Genomic DNA, 20181 nt, shown 5'->3' with positions numbered 1-20181 from the left:
GTCCGAGTGCGCGTGTGCACTGGTTGCCGTGGAGACCAAGGAGGCGTTAGGCTGCCAACGACGCCGGCGCGAGTGCGGGCGGGGCAGGAAAGCCGCACCTCCCCGGAGCGGCTGGCGCTGCAGCGACCCCGCGAAACGGGGCTGCCCTTTGCTACCGGGTGTTCGGTGTTTCCAGAGCAAACATGCACCCCGAGGTCTTGGAGCCCCCGGCGGAAGAGGGAGAGAAACCGGACTGCGAGCGGGAGCCGGGTGTGGTGCCCAGCGTGGAGGAGTCTGCGGGCGACCGCGGGAACGCAGGCCAGGGGGACCGCAAGGAAGGTGCTGACCACCGCCCCAGGGAGGCGGGGGAGGCGACGGGCTGCGCCCAACCCCGCGTACCTGATCTTCACAGCCAGCACTAGCAATAATAGTAGTAATAGCGGCCCACACTGATTAAAGGACGCCTGCCAAGCGCTCACCGCATTTGAGCCATACACCCGCCCTCTGCGTTAGGCACTCCTCTCCCCATTTAATACAGATGAGGAAACTGAGACTGAAAAGGTTCTAGAACTTGCTTCAAACAGATTACCCTCAGCCAGTCAATAACAGAACAGACTCGGAGCCCAAGTCCTTAGCCAACACTCCGTTTCTCTCCCCGCCCAACCTTTTTATGTTTCGAATGTATCCCATTATTGCTATCACCATTTAAGATCAAAAGATGCCGGAGCGGGACATCTTAATTGGATTCACAGTGTCCAGTCCAGTGCCTGACTCATGCTGAGAGGGTGAAGGAAGAGCTGGCAGGTCTGGGGTTAGCAGGTGACTCCTTGCCAGTTTCCCAGAATGGGCACAGAAAGCAGGTTTTCAGCCTCTGCTCCCACTTAGCTTGGGGCCCTAAGGAAAACCTATTAGTGACTAGATAAAGAAACTACTTGATTTGTGTTTCATTTTTTGAACCTAGTTCAGCCAATATATCTTGAGCGTCAACTGTCCAGGCAAGCCCTGCCTGAAGAGCTGTTGAAAAGCTCTGGGGAAAGCTCCATAGAGATTGAAGCTCTGCAACTGGCCAGCTTTATGGCTGTTGGCCCAGAGCTTAACCTCTCTGTGGAGCAGTGTCCTTGTCTGCAAGCAGGGATATTGTATAGGGATAATTAGAGTTTCTGTCATACAGTGGGCCATTAATAAATCATAGCTCTTGTTATTATTATGTATTTTGGGCACCTATTCTTTATTTCGCAAACCTTTGTCTGGTGCTCCTTGTAGCTGAGCATTGTACGCAGTGGGAAGTGGAGAAGTGTAAGACCCAGCCCCACACATGGAGGGTAGAGTTCCATTCGACAGACTTCACAAACACACAGCAGAAGCCAGCGATCCTTAAGGTTAAGTGTGTTTGAATTGGCCAATTAAAAAAATTTAGGTGCATTGGAATGTGCTCATTGCCACTATTTTTGTTTGGTTTTGTGTTTTCTTTTGAGAACTTTTTAAAAAGGAACAGAGAACCTTATACCGAACACTCATGTATCACCACTAAGAACTGAAAATAATTAACATTTTTATCATATTCACTTGAAGTCTTTTTTAATTAAGTAAATAAAACATTTCAGATGATTTGTATTAAATTTATTGGGGTGACATTGGTTAATAGGATCATATAGGTTTCACATGCACAGTTCTATGATACATGATCTGCATATTGCATCGTGTGCCCACCACCCAAAGTCAAATCATCTTCTGTCACCATGCATTTCAGATCAATGTGATGTTCCCCACCTCACCCCCAATTCTAGTCCCATTCCTTTCTCCCCCCAAAAATGTATACACACTTTTAATAATTATTAATTCCAATGGGTTAAATCTGAAAAGAAACGTCAATTGATATGTATGTGTGTGTATAATGTTTTTAAACAATGCATAGCATTGGTTTGTGTTTTTAATTTATATAAATGGTATCCTGTGTTTATTATGAAACTTGCTTTTTTCACTCTATGTGTGTTTCTGAGAATTAGCCACATTAGTGATGTAGCTCCAATACATTATTTTCCAAGGCAGAATAATAATCTATTGTTTTATTTAACTAGTTCCTATGGATGGACATTTGCACTGTTAACAGTTTTTGGCTGTTACAAATAATGCATAAATGAATATTTTTGTCCATGTTTCCTTATGCACCTATATGAGAGCTTTTACAGAGGACCTACTGAGAAGCAAAATTTCCTTACTTCTTTAAAAATTGTTATACATTTAAAGAGTACTGGTGTTCTATACTATAAGCAGACAGTTATTAATCAAGTTGAAATTGGGTACACTTTTAAATACATTTCTTGATCTCCATAGAACCAATCTCTTATTTTCACAGAAATTAATGATCCTAAGGAATCATGTGCGGGTCCTTCGGACACATCCTACAAAAGTGAGCAGAAACAGAGTGGTGATAGCAGGTCAGACGGTTGCTTAGCACACCAAAGAAGTGACAAAGAAGATGATGGCCCCAGGTACGTGGGCACGGTGCTGCCAATTATAGCACACATTTTACCAAGTAAGGGAGATGGTATAATCACCCCATTGTACAGATAAGAAAATGAGGCTCGTGAAGATTAAATAGCCCAGTGTCTGTAGTGGTGGAGTCAGGGCAGCCTGCCTCTGTGGCACAACTAACCACAACCAATCAAACTTTAATGCCGAACCTGGAGAAAAACACCAGTAGTTCTTGATTACACTATCAAAAGTATTTTTATTAGATTATACATTTCAATTTTTAAGAATGCTGAAAGTAACAATATTGGATGAGGCCTTGAAAGCTATACAAAAAAAAAATAAAGAACTTAAAATAGTTATCAGGCATATAGGGTGTTGTGGATTTGAGGGAAGGAATGAATGTGGTAAAGAATTTTTGGAATATATTTCAGAGCTGACAAACTCAGATTTCTTGTTCATGTTTTTCAATGTTTAGAATGACTAAACATTTCCTACAGAAACTCTGCAAGCAACACAAGCTTTATATTACCCCAGCATTGAATGACACGCTGTACTTACACTTTAAAGGTAAGGATCTAAGTAAAGGAGTTGTCTCAGTCAGGCAGAAAGACTCTGGTGGCATTAAAAAAGTACTTCCAGGGATCATCTGGAGTTCTCAGATTATATTTAAGTAGAAAGTTCAGAGTTTAGTGGAGATTTATGGAAAAGCAATAGTATTTCTTTGAAGAAAAAGTCTCACCTTAGCGCTTATAAGAGCTTATAAAGGGGCCACTGGCTCTGTGGATACAAGGGAAACACATTGGTATCTTCTATTTAAGTTTTCCAAAGACTTAATAATTTTTCAAGTCAGAAGCTAGTTGTAAATGCTTCGGGCTTGGAAGAGATATGTTGTGAAGGGTTGAGGACTGGCATAGAAAACAAAGGATGAGGGTCATGGGGTGCCTCTCAGAACAGAGAGGTATAAATAGTGGCATCCCCAAGGACTCAGGGTTGGTGTCTAGTATCTTATATAAATTAAGTTCAGGTTCAGAGACAGGGATATTCCTTGCAATGATAAAGAGTGGTAACTCCCAAGGGATGGTCCACCTGCCTCATCAGCCCTCTGTGTTATTTGGTAAATAGTTACTGAGGGCCTCCTGTGTGCCTGGCATTGCTCAGTGCTAGAGACACAGAGATAGATGGGCAAGGGTGCCTTTGGTGTCCTGGGGAATGGTGCAGCCACTGTGAGGAGCACTGGGCCAGGGAGGTTCATGAACAGCTCTAGCAGCACAAATGCCGTAAGAGTTTGGAAAGACTCCCAACTAGCCTCCTCACCTCCACATTGTCACCTCCAAAATTCTCCACCACTGTCCTTGTGTAGCAGTGATAAGATGACTTAGGAGGGCAGATCTAAGGGGATCAATATTTAAGAGGCAGAAGAAGAGGACCCAGTAGGTGAGACCAAGTAGAAAGAGTCAGAGAGGCAGACCAGCTGGGTGAGAGATGTGTCCATTATCTACTGCGGTGGAACAGCTTATCCCCAAACTTAGCAACTTAAATTCATCATCTCACACTGTTTACAGGGCCAGGAATCTGGGAATGACTTCGCTGAGTGGTTCTGGCTCCAAGTTTCTCATGAGGTTGCAGTCAAGCTGTTGACTGTTTTGCTAACCTTCAATTTGGCTCATAAAGCTGAAAAATGAATGAAAACAAGACCCACAGTTTGCACTAGCTTCAGGCTTAGCTTCATCCTGGGGCTCATAATGTATCTTCATGAGGTTCACTCTCTCTCCTCTTCTTGGCCCTGCTTTCCTCTGATTCATTTCAGACAAGCCATCTCTCACCTTCACGCACTCTTAGCCATGAAGGGAAGGTAGCTGGCCACTCCAACATAAAGACTGCCTTTTTCCAGTGGAGCCAGCCACCCTCCCCAGGATTCACCCAAGTTGGCCCCACCTGTCTAAGCATGACCAGCCCAGAATGAATCGTTGTGACTCTGAGAGCCATGGGGTAGTGTCAAAGAGGGATGTTCCTCAAAGCAGAGTAGCAGTACCGTCACTTGAGGAAGGGGGTGTGGATGCTAGGCAGGTAGGCAGAAACAAGGGTGACTCCTGTGTCTCTTATGTGCACGGAGGAGCTTAATCGACATCCCCTTCTCCCTAGGTTTCGATCGCATCGAGAACTTGGAAGAGTACACAGGGCTGCGTTGTCTCTGGCTGGAGTCCAATGGAATACAGAAAATCGAGAACCTGGATGCCCAAACCGAATTGCGTTGCCTCTTCTTGCAAGTGAACTTGCTTCATAAAATCGAGAACCTAGAACCTCTGCAGAAACTGGATGCTCTCAACCTCAGCAACAATTACATCAAGACCATTGAAAACCTCTGTGAGAATGCCCCACTTGGGGTCTTTTTAAATGCCATTATGTCCACTGCTTTACCTGGGGGAGGTTCTAAAATTTTATGTTATGTTATACCTTTGTTGTTTACTTCTGCTGACCTCACCTTCCAGCCTGTCTGCCTGTCCTGAACACGCTCCAGATAGCCCACAATCACTTAGAGACGGTGGAAGACATTCAGCATCTGAAGGAGTGTTTGAAACTTTGCGTTCTTGACCTTTCCCACAATAGGCTGAGTGACCCCGAGATCTTGAGCATCCTGGAGAGCATGCCTGATTTGGTAAAACACACAAAACTTGCCTATTTTAATGTTCTTTAGATATGAAATCTCTTCTCTCCTTCCTTCTCTCCCTCCTTTCACACTCTTTCCCTCTTTGTATTTTTAGCTGGAGTATCTTAAATGCCAGATGCTAGATCATTTCACCCACAAATATTTTAGTGTGTATCTCTGACAGATAAGGGCCTTTTTTTTTTTAGCACAAAGTATACTGTTATATCTAAAATATTGTAATACAGTAGTGCCTCGGTTTTCTAATGTACTGCGTTCCAGAAGACCGTTTGAGTTCTGAAATGTTCGAAAACCGAGGGATCCACAGCCCACAGCTAGGCCTCAGGATCTTGCCCTCAGCGGAAGCCGCGTGGCCTTTTGAAAACGAAAGCATTTACTTCCAGGTTTACGGCATTCGTAACCCGAAATGTTTGTCAACAGAGATGTTCGAAAACCGAGGTACCATTGTAACTATATTTAATATGTAGGCCATGTTCAATTTTTCCCATTTGTCTCAAAAAAATGCATTTTGACCATTGGTTTGTTCAAATCCAAACCAGATCCACGCATCACATTTGGATTATTTTTGTCTCTCAGACCTCCTGATCTCTCACTGTCCCCTCCCCCCACCCACTCCATTACTCTATCAAAGAAACTGTATCCTTCCCCTGCAGTGTGCCACACCCTGGACTTGGTTGATTGCACCCTCATGGTGTTGTTTAACATGTTCTGCTGTACCCAGTATTTCTTGCAAAGTGATCATGGAGCCAGAGGCTTCATCAGATCCAGGTTCAATATTTAACTTTGAGGTATGCCATTGCATCACATCATGGGACATGTAATACGTGGTGGCCTCTCTTTTTGTAACTTTAACATTAATGAGTGAGTGCAGGTCTCGTCAGCCTGGCCGAGCCATTATGAAGTCCCCACAGCTCTTTCCCGCAGTTGTTTTGGCAGCCACCGATGGGCATTGCCCGGGTGCACTATTTCATCGGGAGTCGTGTGATGGCCATTTTCTGCTTACCTTACCCCTTCTGCATTTCTTAGCTGGAACGCTTCTGCAAAGAAGCACTTTCCCTCATCAACTAGTGGTTCCCTAAAACCACGCAGTTCATACAGGAAAGGCCAGGGGAAAATGTCGGCTTCTTTTCATTTGTTTATCAATTTTCAGAGAAGCAAGTCTAGCAACAGTTCATGGAGACAATGAAGTGTTTTTCTTTTTCAGTATCGTTATGAACTCATGGATTTATATATACAGTGTTTGGTATGATTTAACCCTTGCTGTCATTTTAATTTTGGATGCTCCAATGGTCCCATCTTCTGGCCTGTGACAACCCATCCAGGTGGCATTGTGTCCTTTTGACTCACCCTCAGTGGCCTTTGATGGCTTCCTTGATTTTTAGAGTGGATGTGTTGTCGTGTGTACTAGGAAACATATTTAAAACAGCACAGAAAGCCCTCGAGTTTACTGTTTACTGCTTAGGTCATGATAAGTAAGGAAAAGGAGAGCCTACTGAAGGAAAAATAGCTCAAGAATAACCTGGGGAGGAGACTATTAAGAAGGGCCAGGTTGGCATTGCTAGCACGTGGCAATAATATAAAGCTGTATTATATCATAATACTTTCTTTTTCTTGCTTAGCTGCCATAACAGATTACCATGGGCTTGGAGGCTCAAACAAAAATTTATTTTCTCATAATTCTAGTAGTTAGAAGTCCAAGATGAAGGTGTCAGCAGGGCTAGTTTCATTTTGAGCCTTTCTCTTTGGTCGTCTTCTCCCTGTAGGACACAAGATCTTTCCTCTGTGCATGTCTGTGTCCCAGTCTCTTCTTTTTATAAGGATACCAATCATATTGGATGAGGGTCTGTCCCTGTGACCTCATTTAATCTTAATTGACCTCTTTATTATTATTATTATTTTACTTTAAATTTTAAATAAACCACCAGAACTGAAACTACTGACTGTCATTTCCCTAAAATAGGGAAATCAATCTAAAACACATCAAAAGATAGCAGTTTGAAAGGGTGGTGACAGCAGGCATTTGGTATCTTTTAAAAACCTTCAGGCTGCAGGAAACATGTGACCAAGAGTGTTATGATTATCCATTATAGTTTCATCAGTATCTGTACCAATTTAGGTGACAATTAATCGACCTCTTTGAAGGCCCCGTTCTCCAAATACAGTCACATTCCAAGGTGCTGGGGGCTCGGACTTCAATACAGCATGCCCATAACAAAATGTAGTTTTGTTACGATTGCTTTAGAGTTTGTTTGATGACTGCTTTAAAATTCTCCACACCGCACGCACCCCTTTAGGGCCTGCGCCTGGAGCACACCGCTCCCGCCACCCCAGCCCCGCAGGACAGGCCACTTGAAAATGCAGGGAGCGTGAGGGTGGAGCTGGGGGAAGTCTAAACCGACCAGTTCGCAGTGTGCTTATGTTCTCCAATAGCAACAGCCACTTTAGATATGAAAGTATTCAGTCAGCTTAAACGGCTCACTCCCGTCTCCTTGCCTGTTCACTTTCTTTCCGTTTCACCGGCAGAAGAGGAGGTGGCGGCATTTAAAGATGGGGGAAGGCGGGTTGCCTCACTGCGTGTTTCTTTCCCTTTTGTGGTCCCAGCATGACATCTAGGAGACCCGTGGGCCTCGCAGGAAATACTCGGGCACTTCCCGCCCCTTCCCCTGAGTCACTGCTCTTTATCCGTCCAGCCGCTGTGTCCTTTTCTTAAAATGGGTCCTGGCCGGGAAGGGGGGAAAACAGGCAATTAGGCTGAGATCAATTTTCGTTGGAGAGATTGTGTGAGCAAAACTAATGTGAACATCAGCTCTCGGAAAAGGGCTCGGGAAATGTTTTACACTCTTGTTCTGGCAGGACAGTGAGACTGAGGATCTGAAGTTCGAGAAGAGAAAGGGCCGCCCTGGTATCAGGACAGTTCTGATGGCACAAAAACAGTGACGCCCTCTGGCTTCGCTAATGACGTCCTCAGGATCTGACGCTGGCACTTCCTTTTTGTTTATTTATTCTTAGAGCACAGTACATATGAAATATTTAAACCACAGCCATTTTTAACAGCTAATTTGGTTCTGCCTATTTGCTTACAGCGTGTCCTGAATTTGATGGGAAACCCAGTTATTAGGCACATCCCTAACTACCGAAGGACAGTCACTATCCGACTAAAACACTTAACATTCCTGGATGATAGACCAGTTTTTCCAAAGGACAGGTAAGGAAGAGATCACATTTTAATACGTAATAGTTGAGCACGCTTACTAAACTTTTAAAAAATTCTGATTTTTGAGCATTTTCACCCATCATTAAATTCTTTGGAAATAGGTTGAATGGCTACATAATTTTTCATAATAGAAAATTCTCTAATTTTGAGCATTTATTCATAGGTGTTTTTTTATAATCCTTTGATAAATATTGTATATAAGTCTCTGACCTCATTGCTGATTATTTCCTTAGGGTGGAATTCAAGGAGTTCTATAATTGGATCAAAAAATGTGGTCTGAACCTTTTTAAAGGTGCTTATACATGATGTCCCCCAAAAATGGGTATACACTTTAACAGCTGATTTCTATTACATTTTGAAAATGAAATGTATTTTAATAAACACTGGCTTTATAATTATAACAAACTGGCTTTATAATTATTCAAAGTGTGTATATACTTTTTTGGGACACCTTGTATTCTCTAATTGTTTCCTAGAAAGTTTGTAACAATTTATAGCTTCACCAGACATTGCCATGTAAAGTAAATCTTTGCCAGGCGACTTGATGAGTGAAGATGGCGTATCCTGTTAAATTTGTATTTTTGGATAACTGACGAGGTTGGTTACATTTGCCATCTTTGTCAGACATTTATGTTCCCTCCTCTATGAATATTCCACTCACAACTTCCTCCCAGCTTCCTTTATTCTGGGAGGGATTTTTCTTACTGATTCATAAGAGCTCTTTTTATATTAAGAACAATAAATCCGGGACTGCCATGTGCATTGTCACATTACTTTTATCTGTGTTTTTAATTGAGATCACTGTTCATTCTAACTTTGAATAAAACCTCAGTCACATGGACAGCTTGAAGGCAAGCACAATCTAAGTTTTGAATGATACAACATTTAATAAATGTAACTGGTACTATGTTTTTGAACTCACAAATTTAAGTCAAACTAACAAATACTTCAAGTAGAAGTGAGAGCCTCCACTCCAATTAGATGAGAAAACAAGAAGACCTGCTTCTGGGAAGTTGGGCAGAGATGCACACAGTTTCCCAGGCCCCCACCCTGGGGGGGATGGGAGACAGCAAGCGCGGCCTGTGTGCTGACTTGAAAACCCAGCTCAGCAGCCAAGAGTTATGTCCCCTGAGGTGGGCTTGCTAACCTCCCAAGCTTCATGTTCCTCATCTGGAAAGTGGGGACAATACCGACCACAGGGTCCTTGTGAGTAACACGTGGGTCTTGAGCAGGTAACGGGAGCATAGGAGTGAGCCAATGAGCTCAGCTATTGCTGAGGCTCTGAGCCCCACCCTGAAGTAGCGCTGACCAGCGGGGAGTGTAAACTGACACGAGGCGAACCCTTCACAGGGAGACCCATCACCTGTGCAGTGTAGCACGACTCCAGGTCAGGAGTCACATTCACCTGGGTTCGAATCCTGATGCCGCCTGGTCCATGCCGGGCACTTGCTCTTCTCTCTGCCTGGGGTGCGCATCACAGGTGTTGGCAGGTGCCTGCTCACCTGTGGTCTTATTAAGATCTCCATGACCCAGCACCCTATCTAAGTAGCACCCTTTCCTCCTGGTGTCTCTTCAGCCTGATTCTTTTCTTAGGACACAGTAGCCTCTGACATGCTGGTCGCCTTGTTTAGGGCCTGTCTTTCCCCACAAAAGGGAAGCTCTAACAGAGAGCAGAGTCATCTCCTATGTTACCTGCTGTAACCCCAGCCCCTAGAACAGTTCACCCATTTAATGTGTACAATTTGGTGGTTTTTAGTATATTCACATAGTTGTGCAACCACCACCATAATCAATTCTAGAATAATTCCATTCCCCTAAGAAGGAGCCCTTACTTATTAGTCACTCCCAACCAACCGAGCCACACCAGCCAGGGCAAACTGCCCGTCTTTAAATTGTGTTGTCTTTGTATTAATGAGGTGTACATTTCTTTATATATTCTAGGTACAAGTCCCTTATCAGGTATATGATTTGCAAATATCTTCTCATATTCTGTAGGTTGTCTTTTTACTTTATTTGTGGTATTTGCATTGCAAACACTTTAATGTTGATGGAGACCAATATCTCTCTTTTTTCTTTTGTGACTTATGCTTTTGGTATCACATCTAGAAGGCTTGCAATCCATTTGACTTTAAAGATTAAAATGTACATCTGTTAACTTCTGTCCTTGTGGCCACATGTCCTGTGTGGCTTTGGTTTGCCTGGGGAAAAAGAACAGGTTTGATCAAGCAGTATATGTTTTGAATTTACCTTTAACCTGTGAAAATGGAAACCTCCATGATTTCTCTTCTTGTTTAAATCCTTCTAAACAGAGCTTGTGCAGAGGCCTGGGCGAGGGGAGGGTATGAGGCGGAGAAAGAGGAGAGACGGCAGTGGGAGAGCAGAGAACGGAAGAAGATCACAGACAGCGTCGAGGCCTTGGCCATGATCAAGCGGCGGGCTGCGGAGAGGAAGCGGCAGAAGGAAAGACAAGAGAGAGGTAGGCGTCGGCCCAGATGGCGTCCAGGGCTCTGTTTCGGTTAGAAACCCATGCTGCTGACCTCGTGGTCTTCCATCTCTGGGATTTAGGGGGTGGGGGGAAGCTTGGACCATGTACTCACAGACCTGCTGATCCATCTGCACTTGGCTTCCCCCACCTCCCAGGGGCAATGAAGACCCCCAGCATTTAGTGCAGTTTCAAACCACTTTCAGTGATTAAAACTCAATCTGTTAAAATAGCCTCAGTTTTCCAAATTAAATGATATATTCATTTTCTGTGACAGCCATAACTAATTGCCACACATTTATGGGCTTACCCAACACAAATTTATTATCTTAGCACAGTTCTGGAGGTCAGAAGTCTGACATGGGCCTCACTGGGCTAAAATCAAGGTGGGGCAAGGTGGTCCTGCGCTTGAGGAGCTTGGTAGGGAGCTGCAGCCCCCATGTTGGACAGAGACCTTGTTGTAAATCACCATGGAAAAGCATGGAGGCCCTTGACCTTTTTTAAAACTGAGATGGAATTCACGTAACAAAAAATTAACCATTTAAAAAAAATTTTATTGATTGATTGATTTTAGAGACAGAGAGAGAGGAAGAAGGGGAGAGAGGGAAAGAGAGACAGAGAGAGACAGAGAGAAACATCAATTTGTTGTTCCACTTATTTATGCATTCATTGGTTGCTTCTTGTACATGCCCTGACTGGAAATCGAACCTGCAACCTTGGTGTAGTGGGATGATGCTCTAATCAGCAGAGTAACCCAATCAGGGCCAAAATTAACTGTTTTTAAATGGCACTTAGTACAGTCACAATGTTGCACAACGAGCACCTCTCTCTAGTTCCAAAACATTTTATTAACCCCAGAATAAAACCCTGAACCCATTAGTAGTGACTCCCCACCCCACGCCCTTCCCCAGCCCCTGACAACCACCAATGTTTCCAGACATTTCATATGCACAAAACCATACAGTATGTAGCCTTTTGCATCTGGCTTCTTTCACTCAGCATGATGTTCCTGAGGTCCCTGCACATTGTAGCGTGATCAGTGCTTCATTCCTTTTTATGGCTTGACCTTGACAATTCAGTTCTGTCAACTCTGAAGGGTAGCTGCACTGCCTCCCCTGTAGCACAGATCATTTTCCCTCTGTTTAGCTGGATGATTGTATTAAACCTGCTAGACCCTTGAAAGATTCAGGATCATCCTATTTCTAGCTTGGCACAACTAGGGCAGGCCGGGAAAATGTTCTTGGCCCCCACAGACCCTGTTCTGAGATCTTGGAGTCTCTCTCCCTGCCTTGTTCTCTCACTCTCTCCCCATTTCAAGACTCTATCCACTCCCAGGTTTGGTATAAATGAAACCCTCCTTGCCCCACCTAACCTACAGCCCCTAGTCCAGGACTCAGAGCCCCCAGCCCACGCCCAAGGCCAGCATTTGGTAGAGGCTTCTAGTGAGTCAGTCCTGGGTCTATCCTAGTCCAACCCCAACTTGAGCCAGCAGGATCCTGGGGATGGTGCTCAGGGCACCCTAATAAGTAAGAAACCCCTTCCATGTCCTATATCCAGTAGAAAAGCAAGAGTCTCCACACATGTTTCTAAAGGACATGTATTGGTTTTCACCTAATTACAAAATGTGAATACATTACATGCAGAAAAGCACAAGGAACAACATAATTGCAGCAAGAACCACTCAGTATTTAGTGTGGGTAGTTCCTGGCTTTTCCCCAGGCATGTAACACATATGTGTTTTAGAGAAAAATGGTATAATTACATTGCTTCCTGCCTACTCTTTTGCATTAGTATAATATTTCTTCCATAAAATAGACTTTCTCCCATAGCATGTTTTCTTTTCTCAGCTTTGTATTTGGATATTTTTAAAAATTTTCAGAAAAGCTTAAGGGATGGTGTCAGATGATTTTTAACATTTACACACACACACACACACACACACACTTTCCTGTTCTGCTGAACCATTTGAAAATGAAGGCAGACATCGTGGCCCTCAAACCCATGTACTTCTGCGTACATCTCCTAAGAACCTCCTGCATTGCTTTCTTAATGGCTGTGTCCTGTTCCATTAGATGGATGAGCTAAGTGATCCCTCTCATGGACATTTACCTCTGTTTATTTAGCAATATAAAAAGCAATGAACACCGTGAGGGCAATTCTTTACTGGTCCCAGACAGTTCCCTGGGCTCAGTCTCAGCAGTTCATTGCATGTCCCCAAGAGACATGCAGACACCCTGTCCTCCCAGGACATTTCCCAGTTCACCTCCGGACTTCTCTTGTCCAGGGGAGGTGCCCGCACCAGATGAAAATGAGAACATGGATGTCAATGAGGAAGGGAAGGAAGAGCCTCATGAAGATGGAGAAAGGCAGCAAAAAATGGAGCTGTTTGTCAAGGAATGCTTCGAGGCCAAGGATGAGCTCTTCCCAGAAAAGTCGAGTTTCTTAGAGGAGCTGCCTACTCATGTTAATTCAGAGGTTGAAGACCAGGATCCAGGAGGGCTGCTCCCAGCTGAGGCCCCCGAGCCAGCAACCCTGGGAGCTACCTGGGAAGGTAATGTTGTTATAGGACACCAGAAACACCAGAAAAGGTCATCGGACGGTTGAAGGGAGAGTGCTGTCCCCTCCTCAGTCCTTGTCATGCTTGTGAGAAGGAATTCAGATGAGTAACACACAGCAGTGTTTCACTAAAGCAAGCTAACTTATTAAGGAAGCAAGGCAAGCTAATTTATCAAAATACACCTGGCATAAAGCAGAGGTGGGCACTCAGCTAACCTGAGTGTGAACCTGGTGGGGGTTCAGGGGGTTTTATACCCTTCTGTCTACAGGTTTCAAGGTTCCTCTGCCAGGTATCTTGGGCACAGACTAGATTTCAAGGTAGATTTTACTTTGTTGTGGATTTCCCAGAATTTATGAGAACATCTGGCAAGTCCCAAGACTTCTGAATTCTTTTTTCAGTGAGTGAGATAAACTCCCCTGTCCCCCTTTCCCCCAAACAGCTGACTTCTTTGTTTAGTGGGTGAGATAAAACTCCCCCTTCTTTCCTTGCCCCTTGCCCCCTCCTGCCTTAGCAGTTCCAGGGTGATTTAAGCTAAGTATTCTCTGGTTGGGGAGGAGAGGTATTAACCATTTGCTCTCAAGTGTCCTTGGTTGGGGAAGATAAGGTCTTGCTGTAAGCTGGCTGCAAGCTGCCCAAAATGTTTGGCCTTGTTTAATTTTCTTGTCTCAGTTTCCCTATTCCACTTACCCAGGAAGTTTCCTAGCTTCTTGCTATCTGTTACAGTGTGATCAGAACAACACAGATGCAGGCTCAGGGCAGCACTCCAGGAATCGCAGCCTCGGAGTCATGCATCCACGGAGCCAGGGGCAGTTTTCCCCTGCTGGTTGCTGTTTCTATAAGATGAAGTACACACATTGTCTCGCTATCTAGAGCAGTGCTGCTCATAGAAATATAACAGAGGCACATTAAACAATGTAAAAGAATGGGTGAAACACCAACAATATAGTTTATTTCATCCACTACGTCTAAAATATAGTAATTTAAATCAATATAAAATTATTGATGAGATACTTTACCTTTGGGGAGCACTACATCTTCAAATCCACTATGTTTTTGACACTTAAACAGTACATTGTAATTCAGATGCTAACTTTTCAACAGTTAAAGTAAAATGAAGTCCTACTAAAAGAAGCAAGTTGTTTTATACTGCTTCAGCTTTTAAATTTGATTAAAAACAAAAATAAAAATTCAGTTCCTCAGGAGTGCTGGCCACATTTCAAGCTCTCAGCAGCCATATGTGGCTCTGGCTACCATAGTAGATGATGCAGATGTAGAAAAAGGTACCCCTGGCAGGTTCTAGCCATGGTCCTAGGGTCCTGCTGACTAACAGATAAACGTAAGACACCATCCTATTGCTGTGTTGTCAGTAAGGATGAGCCAGACCTGGAACGTCTATGGGCACCAGTGAAGGCCACAGCTTCCCAGGCTGCCTTGTTCAGCCTTCTCAGCAACTTTATGAGCCAGGTGCTATGATCATTACTGCATTTTTTTGAGTTGGAAACTGAGGCTCAGAGAGGTGAAGTAACTTGCTCCAAGTCGCAAAGCAAGTAAACGGTGGAGCCATGTTGTGGGCCTGGGGTCGTCCACAGCAGCAACCACGGAAGCCCTCTGCCTGCTGCCTGTTTTGTCTTAAACTCGTGCCCCAAAGTGGCTCTTTGAATCACACTGTTCATACCAGTACTCAGGGTGGACGCATTGAACCTACGTGTAATGAGAAAAGATGGGCCATTAATCTTTAATGTAGTAACTGAAGCCATGAGACAGATGAGAAAGCAGAGAACAGGGCCCAAGAATACAGCCTTGGGGAGTTTGAAAAGTGGGGCCATGGAGGAAGAAGAGGAGGAACCCCCCCTGGATTCCATATTCATCCCCAAGCAACCTTGAACCATTTAACAGGTCTCTCTAACGCTCAGTGGGCGGTCCAAGAGGGCGGTGGGTTCGGCCCTCCCAGACAGAGGTATGACATGAACCCCCAGCTTGCCTGTTCTCCAGCTCCCCAGTTGGCCTTTGACGCTGTTGCCTTTCTCAGTCTCCTTGCCCATCGATCACGCCTTTTCCAAGGTGCCTGCGTGCTCTGCATTGACTCCTGGCTGGCACTTCCATCTCATCCGAGTCATCTCCAGGCTCTGGCCGAGGCAGCTCTCTCCTTTTCCCTTCCCTTTCCTTTCTTTTTACACATAACCCTATCCTAATCTGGGGATTCTCACAGCTGCTGTCACAGGGGCTGGTCTTTCAGACCAAGCATTTGTCCTTCCTCTGCTCTTGGAATCCACCTTGACCTTGGCCTTGTCTATCTGACCTCTGCATATAAAACTAACTCCAAGATGAATACCTCTTTGTCGTTGTTCCTTAGAATCAGCTCCCCAGGTTGTGGCCACTGAGAGTGCATCAGGTACAGAACCTGGTGCAGGTGAAGATTTGGAAACCATTGTGCTGAAGACAGAGGAGAAGCTCTTCATCAATGTATGTAAACAGTCACATGTGGAGAAAAGTATCTGTTTTAAAACAGATGATCAGATAGGACCCTTCAAAACCCTCACTCCCCTAAGTGTGGTCCTTGGATCAGCAGGTTTAGCATCCCCTGGGAACTGGTTATAGTGCAGAATCCCAGGCCCCACCCAGACCTACTGATCCAAATCTGCATTTTAATAAGATCTCCCCTCGGGGGTTCATATGTGTGCACATTCAAGACTGAGAAGTGCTGGCCCAGGTGATTTCCCTTGAACTGTGTCTATAAAACTCTTGATTTGTTTTCCCCAAAGAAGTTACACTGCTAAGCCACTGTCCAGCTAGCCTTATACATAATGGTCGAGAAAGTTACATTTTGTCATCAGAGCCTCTAATCTCCTATGGACAGCTGCCCAGCAAACGGCTGATGCCATCTTCCTGTCCTATGGCTGCTCCAGCTTCCTGACGTGGCTGTCCAGTGTCTGGCTCCCTGACCCATGTTCAGTGCGGAGCAGCCTCATGAACCCTCTCCTTCCTGAAGCTGAATTCTGTTTTGATAAGTCTTAAATGTGTTAGCCCAAGGAATGAACACCATGAAAACTCACACATTTTGTCACCTCCCCCAGAAACGAGTTTGGTGGGGTGAGGAGTGGGGAGGCATTTCTCAAACCTTTAGCCTCACACTTAGTGGGCAGCTGGTGCTCACTCTGCTCACCTGGAAGGAGAGCCCTGAGTTCCTTCTGTTTAAACCCATGGGCACAACTTTGCCCCCTACCCACTCTCTTGATAAACTTCTAAACTGTTTCATCTCTAACCTCACAATTTCATGTGGCTCAATAAGACAAACTGAGTGGGTTTCTAGTTTTCTGGGCCTATGTATATTAAGAAACAAAACTAGGAGATTAATCTCTAGCATTTGAGAACCGACTGTATACAGGGCAACTCATAGCTAACACTTACTGTTCTTACTCTTGTATTGATGGATTTACCCTTCCAATAATTCTGAGAGGCAGGTCCTATTCCCATCCCCATTTTACAGACAAGGAAATTGAAGAACAGAGAGGTTAAGTAACTTGCCCGTGGCTACACAGCTAGGCAACAGTGGAGGAGGAAGACCAACGCAGGCAGTCTGACTCCTCAGTTCATGAATCTAACACACGGTGCTGCCTGCCTTGTGCTGGTGCTTGTCATGGTGCTGGATCGGTTTTTAGAGATTAAGACATCAAAACACAACATGAAACACAAAAGCCCTTCTAGTTGGGGAGGTCCAAAATATACTCACTTTACACCACAGAGTCCTGAGACTAATTTGTACATAGAAGGTGCATTTGGTTTGGGCCCCATCAAGTCCCCCCCCCCCCCCAGATAACCTTGTGTATCTCTAATGACAAAATCAAATGGAGAAAGGTGTGGAAATTCTTCAAACATGTCACACCTTGCAAATCTCATTTGTTGATCAGATCCAGATACTTGAAGTAGCCACATGTGTGTGTTTTGTGAGTGTGCATGGGCTATCTGAGCGGTTTGGGTCATGCACATGACTTGGGCTCACTGGACTGTGTGGCTGCACCTGTCTCACCTACCCAGCATTCAGAGTGTGCATGCCCTCCTGGTGACATGGGATCATTTGCTATTTCAGGACCTACCTGACTTGGAAGATGTTGATACAGGCGAATCTTTGGAAGAACAGGGCAAGGTAATAACACAGTTTTTCCCCACATCAGCATAATTCCACTTCCACTTCCAGTCTTGTCATTTACAAAGTATATCAGCTTAATTCGAAAGTAAAATGCTCTTTGTGCTTAAAGCACTGCACATCCCCTGTATTTTCACCTTTCAAAAGGAAAGGCAACTGTTGGCTGTTGCTCACTTCCTTAAGGTTTTATGATTAACCACTGGGGCTTTCTTGAATAAATTTTACCACTGATTTTTAATAACTATGTATTCACATAAATACCTGACATGTTTCTGCCCTCCTGATATATTTATATGTCCATCTTATATACATTTGTACTATAGCAATACATAGAGAGGGGAGGAAAGAGGGGGGAGGAAGAAGTGTATGAGGCACAATGGGGAGGTCTCCCAATCTGACCTGACCCTCCTCCCTCCAGCATTACTGAGAACCTGTGTGTGCCAGACCCCGACCCTAAGGGAGACAAAAGGATAAGACACAATCTGTGCAGGACCTCATCACTGAGAAAGGGACCAGACATGAGACCACAGTTCCTATGGGGCCTGACCTCCAGGTGGCCGGGTCAGGTGCATGCCAGCCAGAGGCCAAGGCTCAGAGATGAGCCCATTCAGGGCCCTGGGAGGGTGTGGGTGTAGCCAGAACAGAGTGGGCAATGTGGAGACCCAACAGAGGGTGAGAAAGAAATGTGGACACCATTGTAGAGCTCACCACGACTTTGGGGCTCAGAAATGGCTGGCTAAGGGTGTCCATCCGGAGGCCCAACTTTCCAAGGGGGAGTGCTCTGCTCCCTTGGCACTTTCTTGTACATGGCAATAGAATATTTTGTGCGGGATAGCAGTGGAATTAGTATTGTGCATTTTAGAGTGACTACTGTGGAAGCAGAAATGTTCAAAGACATCTTTTTTTAAAACAGAAGATGTGCTTTCCAAAGATTACAACCATCTCGAGCTTGAATGATGACAGTGACCCTGAGCTGGACTACACCTCACTCCCAGTGCTGGAAAACACATCTACACATACCCTTTCAAACATATTCGCAATCTCCAAGGACACCTCCAGGAAAGTCGAGACGCCCTTTACACACATATTTAAAGAAGCAACAGAGAGGGAGTTGGAGACCCAAAGTAGGGACACCAAGTCCCCACGCCCACTGATTCAGGAGCTCAACAGCAATGAGCCTTCGGGCAAACCACCAACACCCCCCACCTGCAAAAAGGATGTGGCACCACCCCCTTCCAGTGAGGACGGGTACGGTGACCTACTTTCAGCCTCTCCTCCAGGTAATGCCACCCTGCTCTCCAAGCACAGGGGCCAACAGCTTTGACAGTGGGGAAATGAACAGCTGACCACCCCAACCCTGCAGGAGATGGCCAACTAGGCCTTTGGCCCAACAATCCCATGTTCTTGGAGAAGGTCGCTCATGACTGAACATGGAGGTGGCTGTGACCACGCTCCTAACTTTATGCCTCTTTGAAGCTGCCACTTTCTGGTCACTCACCTGTCTGAGAAGCAGCCAAGCCAAAGCATTCCCGGGTGGGTGGCATCTCCGGGCTACTTAGGACCGTGCAGATCTTGGCAATCTTGTTCAGCAGGTGTAGATGGGGCTAGGGAGCCTATATTTTCACCCCCTTCCTCACCATCTAGATCCTCAGCCTTTCCAGACAAAGGCTTCTAAGGGAGGGAGGGGACTGGTGACACCACAGCTGGGAATGTGGGAACAGCAGGCTGATTGTGGCCCCTCCACAGTGAAGGTCCAGAATCAGGATACAGGACATGTGAGACGGGAGGTTCACCAGGCAGAGACAGTGTCCAGAGCAGCTGGCTGGGTGGGACAGATGAGGCCACAATCTGACATATCAGCCTGGACTGGTGATGGGGGCCTGAGCCTGTGACCAGGGAGATGTACTACGGGGGAAGCTGGCTAGTACTTATTGATCACAAGCAAACTGGTGGGTATTTGTTCAGCAACTGTCATGGGAACACAAATCAGGGAATCTTGAACCTGGACAGTTCCTGCTTTTGACACCCTCGGTAGCCAGGTTTCTCTCTGAACACCAGCTTGCATGGCTGACTCCAGGCCTGTATGCGGGCATGGCCATACTTCCCAAGAATACTGAGCCACCTTCTTTCCTCTAGGAAACAGCACTGGGAAGGATGCAGTGTGGTCTGAGAGGGAGCCTGAGGAGCCCGCAGTGCCTGAGGTGGGAGACCAGGAAGATATTGAATTTGGCTTGGACTGAACCACAAGGAGGCCCCACTGCCCTTGGACTAACGGAGCCAGTGTCTGGGTGCAGGTCACCCTCATGCTTGGCCCCCTTTCCTGCAATTCCTGAGAGTGCTCTGGGGCCTTGGCTGCAACGTGTACCCATCGCACAACTCATCCCCTACGCTCTCAGCTCTTGCAAATGTCGGGCAGCACTGTGTTCCTTGTTCTGAGAGTATAACCCACTTACCCCGGTTATTTGTGATTTAAATTGTATAACCGTCAATGTCTCCTTTGAACACTATAAACATTTTAGTAGTCATGTGAGATAATGTTGATTATTTAGTATCTGTGCGAGTCCTATATGAGCCATTTCATCAGGTACCCTGAGATAAGACCATTCCTCTCTCCATGTGGAATTAGAAATCTAGACCAGATCAGTGTCCTGTGACATTTCAGGTA

General features: G+C 45.3%; 1 protein-coding gene across 2 annotated transcripts; it reads left to right on the top strand.

Annotated features, from left to right (window-relative positions):
• Window positions 1-182: 182 nt before the first annotated feature.
• DNAAF1 (dynein axonemal assembly factor 1) lies at window positions 183-19849 on the top strand. Of its 2 annotated transcripts, none has more exons than XM_087826861.1 (12): window positions 183-318; window positions 2336-2471; window positions 2930-3021; window positions 4597-4818; window positions 4944-5110; window positions 8203-8324; window positions 10643-10809; window positions 13100-13366; window positions 15726-15835; window positions 17460-17516; window positions 18433-18796; window positions 19653-19849. In XM_087826861.1, exons 1-12 carry the CDS (start codon window positions 183-185, stop codon window positions 19754-19756), a joined length of 1944 nt encoding a protein of 647 aa, XP_087682987.1. In that variant the 3' UTR covers window positions 19757-19849. The 2 variants fall into 2 exon arrangements, with proteins under 2 accessions (XP_087682987.1, XP_087682986.1); XM_087826860.1 differs by having other exon boundaries at window positions 18430-18796.
• Window positions 19850-20181: the final 332 nt, after the last annotated feature.

Source organism: Miniopterus natalensis, chromosome 18 (genome assembly GCF_054644295.1).
Source record: "Miniopterus natalensis isolate mMinNat1 chromosome 18, mMinNat1.hap1, whole genome shotgun sequence".
Taxonomy (NCBI): domain Eukaryota; kingdom Metazoa; phylum Chordata; class Mammalia; order Chiroptera; family Miniopteridae; genus Miniopterus; species Miniopterus natalensis.
Note: the sequence above shows the minus strand (reverse complement) of the source record. Positions and strands in the feature narration are given on the sequence as shown.